This window comes from Cetorhinus maximus, chromosome 10 (assembly GCF_964194155.1).
Source record: "Cetorhinus maximus chromosome 10, sCetMax3.hap1.1, whole genome shotgun sequence".
In the NCBI taxonomy this organism is placed as follows: Eukaryota; Metazoa; Chordata; class Chondrichthyes; order Lamniformes; family Cetorhinidae; genus Cetorhinus; species Cetorhinus maximus.
This window is the reverse complement of record NC_135888.1, coordinates 104297423-104311053: the sequence shown is the minus strand read 5'-3', so window position 1 is coordinate 104311053 and position 13631 is coordinate 104297423. Positions and strand designations below refer to the sequence as shown.

Sequence of the window (13631 nt, the reverse complement as noted above, 5' to 3'; positions counted from 1 at the left end):
TGTCCTGCATTTGTGGACAGGACATACCTGGGCAATTTTCCAATATGTTGATTACAGTGCTGTGACCATGTCGCAATAGATTGGCTAGAGGTACAGCTAGTTCTGGAGTTATGAGTCATGGGCACTACAAACTATCTTCTTAAACCACACTCCTCTGCTTCCTCTGCCCTCACCTCCGGTAATGCGTGCGAGCAGCTTATGGACAATTTTGTCACAAAGAATGATAGAGTAGTAATAATCGGGGATTTTAAATATTCGAACATAGACAGGGATAACAATAGTGTAAAGGGAAGAGAGGGGCAAGAGTTCCTCGAGTGAATTCAGGAGAATTTTCTACAGTGGTATGTTTCCTGTTCAATGAGAAAGGGGGTCAGTCACAGCTTGGAAATGAGGTGGGCCGAGTGGATCAAGCATCAGTAGGAGAACATTTAGGGGACAGAGGTTTAGGTTGGTTTTGGAAAATGACAAGGAACAATCCTGAGTAAGTATAATTAATCAGCGAACAAACAACTTTAATGGGGTTAGAATGGATCTGATTCAAGATAAATTAGAAATAAAGTTTGGCACATGGAGCTGTAACAATTGGCTACCTTTAAAGAAGAGCTGGTTCAGGTACAGGGAAGGTATATTCTAACAAAGGGGAAAAATAGGGCAAACCAATTTAGAGATCCTTGGATGACAAAAGACAAGGGGATTAAGATGCAGAAGAACAAGTGTGCTTATGGCAGATGTCAGGCAGATAATACAATTGAGAACTAGGCTGAACATAGAAAGTTCAGAGAGGAATTGAAAAAGCAATTAAGAGAAGCAAAGTGAGAGAGTATGAGAAGACACTGGCAGCTAATATAAAAGGGAGTTTTAAGGTCTTCTATAGGCATATAAATAGTAAAAGGGTGGTAAAAGGAGGAATGGGGCTAATTAGCAACCAAAAGGGGGATTTATGCAGGGGGGCATGGTTGAGGGATTAAGTGAATAATTTGCATCTGTCTTTACCAAGAAAGAAGAAGCTGCACAGGTCATGGTGAAAGAGGAGGTAGTTCAGACATTTGAAGGATTTAAAATCGATAAAGAGGAGGCTTTGGATAGGCTGATAATGAGGGAAGTGAGTGTGGAAATTGCAGAGGCATTGGCCATAACTTTCCAGTCTTCCGTGGATCAGGGGTGATGCCAGAGGACCGGAGAATTGCAATTGTTACACCCCTGTTCAAAAAATGGTGTGAAAATAAGCCCAGCAACTACAGTCAAGTCAGTTTAACCTCATCAGTGGGAAAGTTTCTAGAAATGATTATTCAGGAATAAAATCAAGTCAGTTTCAGAAAATTCAGGTTAATTAAGGAAAGCCAGCATGGATTTGTTAAGGGAAATCATATTTCACTAACTTGCTTGAATTTTTTGATGAAGTAACAGGGAGGATTGCTAAGTGTGTGATGTACGGAAATGGCATTTGATAAAGTGCCTCACAGAATTGTGAATGAAGGTAAAACTTCATGGAATAAAAGGGAAAGTAGCAATATGGATACAAAATTGGCCGAGGGACAGGAAACAGAGTGATGGTTCATGGATGTTTTTTGGGCTGGAGGAAAGTTTATAGTGGAGTTCCCCAGGAGTCGGGGTTAGGACCCCTGCTTTTTCTGTTTTATATATGAATGCCCTAGACATTGGTGTACAGGGCACAATTTCAACGTTTGCAGACAGTACAAAACTTGGAAGTATTGTGAATTGTGAGGATGACAGTGTAGAACTTCAAAAGAACATAGATAAGTTGGTGGAATTGGCAGATGAATGGCAGATGAAATGGCAGAGAAGTGTGAAGGTCTTCATTTTGGTAGAAAGAACATGAAGAGGTAATATAAAATAAAGCGTGCAACTCTAAAGTGGGTACAGGAACAGAGGGACATGGGTGTATATGTGCACAAATGATTGCAGGTGGAAGGACAGGTTGAGACAGCAGTTAACAAAGCATACAACATCCTAGGCTTTATTAATTGGGGCATAGAGTACAAGAGCAATGAGGTTATGGTAAACTTGTATAAAACATTGGTTCAGCATCAACTGAAGTATTGTGTCCAGTTCTGGGTGCTGTACTTTGGGAAAGGTGTGAAGGCCTTAGAGTGCAGAAAAGATTCATGAGAATGGTTCCAAGGATGAGGAGCTCGGGTTACGTAAATAGATTGGAGAAGTTGGGACAAATTTTCTTGGAGGAGAGGTTGAGTGGAGATTTGATAGAGGTGTTCATAATCATGAGGAGTCTAGACAGAGTAGATAGGGAGAAACTGTTCCCATTGGTGGAAGGATTGAGAAGCAGAGGACACAGATTTAAGATAATTGAAAAAAGAAATAGTGATTTAAAGAAAACCTTTTTTTACTCAGCAAGTGGTTAGGATCTGGAAGCCCTGCCTGAGAGTGGTGAAAGCCAGTCAAATTGAGGGATTTAAATGTATTGTTTTCTGAAAAGGAAGAATGTGCAGGGCTATGGGGAGAAGGCAGTAGAATGGCACTAGGTCAATTGCTCCTTCAGAGAGCCAGCACAAACATGATGGGTCGAATAGCCTCCTTCTGTGCTGTAACCATTCTGCGATTCTGTGATTGAGACCATCATTTAGCTGCCTTTGCCTCTGTCTCTGCCACTTGGCTCCCTTTCCCAGCCCTTTGACCAACCTTCCCCAAAAATACCTGCTGCCTGAACTCAGGTCTTCCTCTGGATTCTATCCCAACTCCTTCAATGCTCATTCCAACCTTATGTGATCGACCTCCTGCTCCCTCAATCCTATTGCAACTAAACTGCTGACAACTCAATTTCCCTTACTTAGCTCATGTTAACTGATATGGTTAATCTTTTCCTCTCTTCAGCTGCTGTTCCCCATCAAATCTGCTGTTATTACATCATCTCTAAAAAATCACTCTTGATTCTTTTGTACCTATGAACTATGGTCCAATTTCCAACCTCCCTCCAATGTCCTTGAATGTATTCTCACTTACAAAATTCATGCCTATCTTTCCTACAATTTCATGTTTGAGTCCCTCCAACCAGGTTTCCTGCCCAGCCACAGTATTGAAACAGCCCTCGTTAAAGTCACAAATGATATCCTTTATGACTAACTATGATAAACTAACCCTTCCCATCCTTATTAACCTCTCTGCACTGTCGGCATAGTTGGCCACACATTCCTCTTCCAATGCCTCCCCCCCGTCATCCAGTTAGGCGGAACTGAGCTAGTTTGAATCAATTGTTATCTAATGGTAGCCAGGGAATAATCTAAAATGGCTTCTGTGCCCACTCGCACTTTGTTATACCTGGAGTTCCTCAATGATCTATCCTTGGTCCTCTTCTATTTCTCACCTCGAGTTAACTATTCCTGGTCAGGGTCCCATCTCCACCTTACATAATCTGTGTCCATCCAAAATTGTGCTGTCAGAACCTTAACTTGCTCCAAATCTTATTCACCCATTAGCTCTGTGCTTGATGTCCTTCACTGACTCCCCATCCAACAACCCCAAATTTTAAAATCTTTTCAAGGCCTCACTCCTCACTACCTGTGTGGCCTCCTTCAGCTCTACAAGCCTTCATGCAGTAACCAACGCATATGTGTTGCTCATTCATTTTCCTTTTCACTGGGGCTTAGATATTCCTCTTCAGTGGAAATCTTGTCAGAGGTTTGGCATGATGTCCTTTCCTCCAGCTGGCTTGGTCTGCGCCAACTCCAGCGGCTTCCCCAGGGTTAACCTCATGCTATTTTTAGTTGGCTGCTGTTAGTATTCTCACTTGCACCAGGCAGCCTGACAAGAAGTGGGCGGGGGCTGGTGTGAGAGTGGGGGGGTCAGCATTGCAAGGATGGGAGGGTGGGACATGGCAGTGGAGTAGGACCTGCTTCTGGAGCAGTTGAAGTGGAATTTCTTCAAAGAATTTGTGGCGTTTAAAACTGACGATGTGGGGCAATTGATTAAAATCCCTTGGTGGGGATTTAGACTATTCATGACTTCTGGGGAAAATCAGAGAAGTGTTTGTGACTGAAAGAGAGCCGGCAGCACAGCTTCAGCGATATTTCTGTCCCTTGTATCGTCCACTTTTAGTGGTATTGAGAATTTAGGCCCATATTTCTATGTTGACTTAGATGGAGTTGCACATGTTTCAACGAGCAGGTATTCAAAAAAAAAATTAAAAATAATATTGGAAGCATGCCTGAGAGTTGTGTATTAGAATATTTGGCTTACCTCTATGCATAGACATGAAAGAACATTCAATGTAAGTATCAGAGAGTGGTGATACTAAAGAGCTCAGGAAATGCCATTCCTTTAAACAGGTGATGTTGTATTACAATGTGTAATCTGAAGTGTTAAAATTTCATTTTGTTGTATATTGTGTGAAAGAATATTAACCACAAAATGAAGCCCTTCCTGATTTAAATAATAACCTAGGATGAAAGGTGTAGGCCTGTCAAAGCAGAAAAAAAGTAGGAGACTATGCTGTGTGAGTAGGTGACAACCTTTTCATGTAAGGAGATAAGAAAAATCAGAGGGAAAATCACCTCATTTTCCTCCAATTCCCATCTCATGGTTGTGATATAAATGGACATGTTATCCTTTGGTTTTATTTTTGTTTTTAGACCCATCGTTGTCGGACTTTTAGTTCTCATTCTGCGGCCAACTGACTCAAAGGCCTTGGTTGCTGCAAGTTGTTTTCAATTGCTCTCATTTTTCTGGCAGCCAGAAAAGCAGCAGTGATAGGAGCCATTCAATTCACATTCAAGATATTATGTTGCGGTAGCAAGAGGGAAACGTCAGCAGGGCAAAGTAGTAGAAATATGATACTAATTGAACTGGTTGGCTTACTTAGGAAACCATGATCCATGAGATCATCCTGTTCCATCATCTGTATATAGTCGTCAGCTGCCAACTATGTGACTATTTGCAGATAACCCATATAATACACCTTCACTCCAGTGACATGGAATTACTAAACTTTGATGCAGGATTTGTTAGTTCTGAATATTGACTGTTTAAATTTGTGCTTGTAGGAACAATATCGTGGGGCACTTCAACTCCCATGGATGTTGTCAAAAGTCGCCTTCAAGCTGATGGAGTCAGCGAGACAAGATACAAGGGGATAGTGCATTGTATTCAACAGAGCTACCGAAAGGAAGGACTGAATGTAAGTTAATTGCCAATGGGAACACAAAAAATAGAAACATTTTGGAGTGAAACAGATTTTAGACAGGTTTTAAGGTGGAAGAGTTAAAATAATTATACTCATGTCAGGTACAGCACAAACTGGATTTAGGATTTAGTGCTTATAAACTGTGCCATTAAGAATTTCCATATCAAACACAGCAAGGCTTGAATATGGCGTAAACTCACTGGCTGCAAAATTCAGCTCTGTAGTGTCAGTGCTATGGGAATCAGTTGAGGTAAGAAATGGGGGAGTGGGGTGGGGGTACTCCTGACTACTTATGGTGAGACCTGCACCAATTGCTGTGTTGTGAAGTGCAAGTGTTCTGTGCAAGTGTCAGAGTATACAGAGTAGGCAGATCACGATACCAGTCTAGCATTGATTTGATGCCTTACTTGTCATTTTGGACTTTGCCACCCCTGTTAATGCCCCATCGTAAACACACACAGCTGAACATGCATTCAGTTGCCGCCACCACGGCACCCCGCTGGCATATTTGGAAGTGGGGGCACTCTTAAAAGAGAACGGATGGCCTACCTGCTGCCTTCCCTCACACCCACAAGCCCTGCTATAGCTTCTTTAACAATAGCTTCCGACATTTTCCCGATTACCGATGTTAAGCTAACTGGCCTGTAGTTTTCTGCTTTCTGTCTCCCTCCCTTTTTGAATAATGGAATTACATCTGCTATCTTCCAATCTAATGGGACCTTTCCTGAATCTAGGAAGTGTCTGAAAATTAAAATTAATGCATCAACTATCTAACTAACCACTTCTTTTAAGACCCTAGGATGAAGACTCTCGGCTGCTTGCCAATGCTTTCAGTTGGGGAAATTGCAGTCACAAGAGAAGGAAATAATCGCATCATACAAATGAATTAAAGACTTGTATGTCGAACTATTACTGTCTGGGGGAGATATTAAAAATGTTTGTTTTATTTACTAGGTATTTTTTAAAGGAGCAGCCTTGAATGCTATTCGTGGATTCCCTATGAGTGCAGCCATGTTTTTGGGATATGAACTCGCACTGAAAGCATTGCGAGGTCAATAAGCAGAAAAGTAACATTTGACTTCTGATGTTTATCAAACTTGACCAGTTGCATAGTTCTTTGCCCCGTCCAGCAGTTGACCAAATTTATAAAAATTGACTCGTCTTTCCTTGGCTCCTGATTTCAATTTGATACAACTCGTTTTCAGAAAGAGCATTAGAAGCCACAGAGACAACTCAGAATGATGGTTTGCTTCAAAAGTTATGTGCAACGTCTCCTGGAAAAACATGTTGAATGGATTAATGGAAATCAGGAAACATTGAGGAGCAACCATGAGCGAAGATCTTTACTTGAAACATAGACTGACTAATTTCCGTTTCACCACAAAGGCTGCCTAACCTGCTTTTACTGGCTTTTGCTGTTACTGTTTTTAGAGTTAGAGGTGGGGAGGGAGTTAATTGGCAGAATTATTGGGAGATGAAAAGCATACAGCGACTCACAGAAGATTTCTAGGTAGGGTTGCCAACACAAGTTGTTCTTGGAGGTTTCATCACTCAACCACCTGTTTCCAACCAGTCGCCCGCACAACAGCTTTCCACTACTACCCCCACCCCACCCACCAACATTTTCAATATTCTTACAACTAATGAAAAGTGTAAGGAAATGAAGAAAAAACAGTTTTTTAAATGCCTCTATGAATTTTCTTCTGGGCTGCTGGCAGCAGTATCCTCGAGATTCACCTTTAATTCCTGAAGGCTCCAGGATAATCCTGGATCTATGGTAACCCGATATTCGACTGTTTTTGATGAATTAATTGTTCAGAATTGTTCTAATCGTCTAACTATCATCAGATTGATTTGTATCAGAAAATCACAGCAAGAAAACCATAATAGGGAAAAAAGAAATGACTATAGATTTCATCTTCAGTGTTTACATATTTAAAACTTTATTGGACATAACTTAGAACTTTTTTGATGAATAATTTTATAATTAAGTAACAAGAATAAATTACATTATTTTTACATTAAATAACGTAAGATGTACATTGTTGTTGCTACTTTTGGTGATGTCTGAAGAAGCATGGCCTAATTGCTAGGTTAGTTGAGAGCATGTAAAAATTTTGGCCCACAAACTTGACATGTTAATGACAGTAATGTTAATGTCAAGAACTAATGCAGGCTTTGTGTCATGGCACAGAACTGTGTGAGGAGAGAGAGAGAGGCTGGGAGGAGGGAAAGAAATAGAGCAAGTGTGGATCTGGCTAAGTCAGGTTATGTTACAGAATGGGAATGGGAACAATAAAGGTTTTATATGAGAGAGCAGATGTGTAGGCTGTGTGACCAAGAAGGGCTGGGTCAATATAGGCTTTGTAAGAGATGTAGCTGTGTATGCGCGTCAAAATAGAGATGTGTGTGTGAAAGACAGTGACCTAATAAAGGATGTAATACAAACTAGAAGCAAGAAACAGAATGAAACAAGAAATATGAAGGGGTAATGTACGGGAAGAGAAAGCTGGGAGAAATAAAGAAACTGAGTTGAATAGGAGATTGTGGGACTGAGAAAGAAAGACACACACACACACACACTTCATCCTAATATGCCTGGAGTTTAATATTTTCTTCCATTTTCTACTTTCATGTCCAGAATGTTTCATTTCTTTATGATTTTAGTGTTGGAATTTCATCAGTTTATGAAAGAGGGCAAGGAGGGAAAGCATAGGTGAGTGAGAGCTTGAAAAATTGTTGAATGCACGGACTAGGGAGTTAGGGCTAAGATATCCTCCTTTCTAGCTATCAAGAAGAACTTGCATTTATATAATGTGTTTAATGTTTAAAAAAAAATTCCCAAAGAGCTTGCATCTTGTATAGAGAGAATTAAGTCCAAAGATGGCATCCTGTGAGTTTACAAACATAAATGAATAGTATGGCCAACTCACGTTCCACCTGTAGATACAACTCATACATACTCCTTAAATAAAATGCTTAAATTCTAAGTGTTAAGTAGAATTCAGAGGCTGACAAGAAGCACATTGGGTTATCATGGGCATTGAGTTGGCAGGGGTAGTGAACTGGGCATCACAGTCATCAATCTGCAGCGGGATATATATTTCAACATTAATGTGGAGCACAGCAAAATAACCAGAGAGATTTCTCATAAAGTCATAGAGCACAGAAGGTGGCCATTTGGCCCATCATGTTTGTGCTGGCTCTTTCAAAGATCTAACCAATGAGTTCCACTCCCCTGTTCTTTCCCCACACCCTTCAAATTCTTTCCTTTTTAGTCGTATGTTTTGGAAATATCTTGCCTCTATTTGCAGATGGATGCTATCTAACTGAGAAGCCTTCACAAAGGATTAATGAAACCTCCATTTATTGAATAAATGTATTCAAAATATTCTGTATTTATAGGAGCAGACTAGCCCTATTGAAAATCAATTGTCCTCACGATTGATTCCATAGCACTATAATATTGCCATCCTGTCTCTTCCATGAAGATCTAGCGCCCCTTCAGGACGCCAGTCTTTCCGTATGTGTATTAAATGTTGATCTGATTCACAAGCTACTTACAGCTGATGAGAGAGTTGAAAGCCTTGATCTTGGTGCTGACAGACTCTCTGCTAAGCTGCTAAGCAAGATGAATTGTGTTTTGCTGGTGTACTTTTAAATGGGTGCACTTCAAGGCACAATCTTATTCTGTAGCAAAACAATTCACTTTCTGCTGCCCAGTAAAAATTGGTTGGCTAATTATAATCATTAAAACATGCTAAAAAGGTATAGTTGGTTACTAGGAGATTAGACTGGGAAATTCACAAGGGCATTTTTTTGTCATCTGGCCCATTGGTGCCACATAAAAGTTATTTTGTCCTTTTCCCTCTGTGGGTTACTGATTTCTAATGGTAATGTGATTATGTTGGCTTTTGTGCTCCTTTAATAGCTCACTGTAAAAAAAAACACTATGCAAAAGTAGAATAATATTAGTTATGTTCTTCATAATAAAATATGTCTGCATTACAGAGTGTAAGTCAAAGAAATCTTCAGCATTCAAGTAGAATTGATCTCACCCAGTGTTCAGATTGATAGAGTTTTGCAAATCCCAAATCCTCATTTGTATATGCTGCAAGCAAGGTGTTCATATTACCAGTTTACCATGTCTTCTATCATCTTTTATCATCTGATATGGCAGAATAAATTAATTTATTGCATTGAAAATTAGATACCATGTATCTGAGTTTTACATTACTGGTGTAAATACTATATGTGACAGGCTAGAAAAGTGTCTGATGACCCTTCTGTGTAGAAAGTAATTTCTTTGCTGTTTGTACATTTAAATCCTATTTTAAGTTGCTATCTATAAGTGGTGAACCAAATTGCACAATATAACATGGTCTTGAGGGATAAACTTTTGATCCACTGTTCAGCTGTGTCCCTGTTCTCATCTGTGGGAAGGCAGCAATCAGAGGCCCACCATATCTCTGGAAGGAGAGACACCTGCGCTGCTGATATGTGTCTTCTAATGTATTGATAATGTCCTGGAAGTGAGTTGATTGCAGTTTTGACTGAGGCATGTATCTGGCAGAATCAGGAGCACTAAGCGAAAAAATATAACATTGATATATCTGTGCAATTATGTAATGCATTCAGAGATTTGATCAACAATAAAGAATAATCTAGCCAGAAATTCACCGACTCTCTTGATTTCAACGCAATTTCAAAATTTTAAATTTAGGAATGTATAAAATGTTGTGAAATGCCAAGATTGTGCAATGTGTTATTGAATGAACCAGCTATGGGGAGGGCAACCAGAATACTTCCAAAATTACAAATAATTTCAATCAAGGAAGAGAATTTTTATATGCTTGTTTTGTCATGGTATATTCCTGGCTGTTTTCTTAATTCCCAATGAGGTTTGTAACACTGGGCAGCATTTTCCCCCCCTTCAGGGGGCGTTGTTAAGGAGCGGGCACTGGCAGGCGGATTCCTGATCTGTGCCCCCGGTTGGGGGTGTACCACCAATTTACCTGGGTGGGCCAATTAAGGCCCGCCCAGCGTGGTGCCCGCTCGGAAGCGCTGAGTGCTCCCTGTGCCGGCGGGGGAGATTCCCTCGGACGGGGAAGATTCCCTGAGCCGGGAGTGCACTCTTTCGCGCACGCGTGCAAAAGAGCGCACAGATCTCCCTGAGACAAAATGCTGCCTCAGGGAGATCGGTGGAAGTTATAAAAAATTTTTAAAGGGTAGAAAAATTTTTCCTGACAAGTCCCCTCATGTGACACTGTCAAATGTGCTGGGACATGTCCATTACTTTTATTTAAAAATATTCTAAAATTTTTAAATCCCTCATGAAACCTCATCCCGCCTGTGGATGATGTTTCATGCTTTTTCGGAAGGCCGCCTGGGCTCTTCGCCTGCCCGCCAACCTTAAGATTGGACGTCAGGTCCTTTCGGCTGTGCACCCGCTAAACTGAAAATCTAAATGACGCAGGGAGGCATCGGGATGCACGCCCGATGTATCCCCGCATCATTTTACACGTCGGCGAGCAGGCCCCGCCCCCACTCGCCGACCAGAAAAAGCTGCCCACTCAGTTTGGTGGGGTTTTTTTTTACAGCCATGATGGAGTGATTTCTTAAGTTTAGGTACTAACACATTTCAGTGTGAAAGGACATGGGAGCTCACAACCCCATTTTTCTATGTGATGATTTCATCATGATGAAACCTTCTGAAGAAAGGATGGAAATTGAAAATGTCAGTCATGTGCCCACACCAGCTAGTTATACACTGGTAACAGAAGATTTGTAATGGATGCAGGTTTGTAGGATGATGAGAAGAAAAATAATGTAAACAGGGTTCAAGATTAAAGTTAGTGAAATATATAAAACAGAATAAGACAGTCAAACTGCTGTGGGGAGACAGCACTGCAACAGGATTAGTTTGGATTGCTCTAGAAAAGCACAAATACAATAAAGTAAACAGCCACTTATACTCTTTAATGGTCTGAAGAGTCACTATTACTATAATACGAAGAACAGAAAACAATTAGGATTCAGGAAAAATTACTCATCAATCAATATTTTTACTTACTAAAAACTACTTTTTGCTCAGGAGGTTAATTCTAATTGGCACTTAAAATGCTTTGTTTGTGCTTTAGATTTATCTTTTACTTTCTCGCACTTTGTTATTACACTATAATCTGATCCATAAAAATTGATTTCTGGCAGTAGGCTGTTTCCATTCTTTCTTGGGATGTGGATGTCACTTGCAAGGACAGCCTTTATTGTCCATCCTTAATTGCCCTTGAACTGAGTGGCTTACTAGGTCATTTCAGAGGGCAGTTTAAGAGTCAACCATTGCTGTGGGTCTGGAGTCTCATGTCGGCCAGACCAGGTAAGGACAGCAGCTTTCCTTCCCTAAAGGACATCAGTGAACCAAATGGGTTTTTACCATCTAAGTTTACCAACTATTGAGGAGAATTGTCATGGTCACCATTACTGCTGCGAGCTTTTTATTCCAGGTTTATGAATTGGATTCAAATCCCACCATCCTATGCCACCATCTCCCCATTTAAATAATTTAACTGTAAACTGCGCATGTTCTGCTGAATCACCCCATGTATGATTCTTGTGCTGTGAAGAAGGCATTTGTGATGACTGTCACTTAAAGATCAGTTCAACTGAGCAGGGGATCACGTGATCTGTTCAACCAATGTGTGGCTTGCACAGGGGAATCAATTCTATTGGGGCGCTTGCTAGGAAAAAATGGCTGTGTGAGGGGCTGGCTGGATACAAGCAGCCATGGAAGCTCTCGTGTAAATAAAGGTTGTTTTGTTTGACTAAGAAGCCACCCAGAGCGCGTTTCTACAGCATTGGCGTACTTATTAGTGCCTCTTAATTGCACCTTATTACTGTGTTTTATGTTCTGAACTGTGTTGGCATCAGCCTGGAGGTTTCCCTCCTGCCCAAATCACATAATGGAATTCTATTTCAGATCAGCTCATCCTACCCACAAACCATTGGCTTAATTTTGGACTCAATCCAACTATTTCACCTCCTGAAGAATGATTCTGCAGTTTCTCTGTACTGAGAGAAAAGGATATGGATGTAAACAAGTTACATAACAGGTTGTGATCACAGATTGGAGGACACAATTATAAATTGAGAAACACTGCACCAAGCCTTGAATGAGAACATTTGGTGTTGGAATAGATTCTTAGTTTAAAAAATATGAATCTTATATTCCTCAACAGAGGAAATAATTAAACAAAATATTACAGGTTTGGGAAATTGACCCAAAATGTTAACTCCGATTTTCTCTCCACAGAGGCTGCCAGACCTGCTGAGGATTTCCAGCATTTTCTATTTTTAATATGGAGGGATTGATTACCCTGAGTGGCACCAAAGATGAAAGCCTCCAGTTACCTGGAAGGACAAGTGAAATGAATTGTTCTCCTTGGAGTGGAAAAGATTAAGGGGAGGTTTGACAGAGGTGTTTAAAACCATGGAGGATTTTGATTGAGTAAATAAGTGGCAGAAAGGTTGGTAACAGATTTATGGCAAATGGCAAAAGAACCAGAGCCCACATGAGGAAAAATATTTTTACCCAAGAGGGTATAATGATCTGGAATGCTTTGCCTGAAGAGGATGTGGAAGTAGATTCACTATAACTTCCATAAGGGAATTAGAACAATATTTGAAGCAGAAAACTTTGTAGGGAAAGAGCAGAGAAGTGGGATTAATTGAATAGCTCTTTCAAAGAGCTAGCCCAGATATAATGGCCTACTGTGTTGTATTGTTCTATGATTCAATGTGCTGACCACATCAAATCCTTTATCGTTTTTCACTATTAGATCTCATTTCAACCTTCTAAACTTAAGCGAACACAAATCAAAGTCTAAGCAACCTGTCCTCATAGTTAACCATTAAGTCCTGGTATCACTCTGGTAAGTTTGCCCTATATTTCTGCCCCCCCACCAAGGCCAGCATATCCTTCCTGAAATGCTCAGACATGAAACAGTACTTCAGGGCCTCAATTTTCTACGCGTCAGGTGGGCTCGGCAGGCGTGGGTGGTCACCGAGCCAGCTGCTGCCCGTGATCGGCTCTGCACCGCGATTTCACGCGGGCGGGCCAATTAAGGCCCACCCAGCGTGGAAGGCGAGAGGAGGGAGAGTTGGGTTCAGTGCTTTTTCGCACATGTGTGCGAAAGAGCGCTTCAATGCGCCACAGAGTGCTTCAATCTCCCTGAGGCACGGAGCTGCCTCAGGGAGTTTGAAGCAATTGTTAAAAACAATAACTGAAAACCTTGAAAATTTAATGAAACATGTCCCCTCATGTGACTGTCACATGGGATGGGACATATTTTTATTTTCCAAAGAAACTTTTTATTTAAGTTGTAAAAGCTTTAGGAAACCTCATCCCGCTCATGGATGAGGTTTCCTAAAAAACGTAAAGGCCGCTTGGCCTTTTCACCTGCCCGCCAATCGTAAGGTT

The 13631-nt window shown here is 40.8% G+C and overlaps 2 protein-coding genes across 4 annotated transcripts in view; both read left to right on the top strand.

Moving 5' to 3' along the window:
- Positions 1–9830, top strand: part of LOC144685903 (solute carrier family 25 member 48-like) — a 29428-nt gene extending 19598 nt beyond the window's left edge. For all 3 annotated transcript variants that reach the window (XR_013577809.1, XM_078550914.1, XM_078550915.1), the window contains 2 exons: positions 5016–5149; positions 6110–9830. Coding sequence is in view for 2 of the 3 variants with exons in the window: in XM_078550914.1 (XP_078407040.1) it covers positions 5016–5149; positions 6110–6214 (239 nt within the window). In the remaining variant the exon portion in view is untranslated. The remainder of the gene's footprint in view (positions 1–5015; positions 5150–6109) is intronic.
- tgfbi (transforming growth factor, beta-induced) overlaps positions 1–13631 on the top strand; it is a 465360-nt gene that overhangs the window by 84544 nt on the left and 367185 nt on the right. The window lies entirely within an intron of this gene.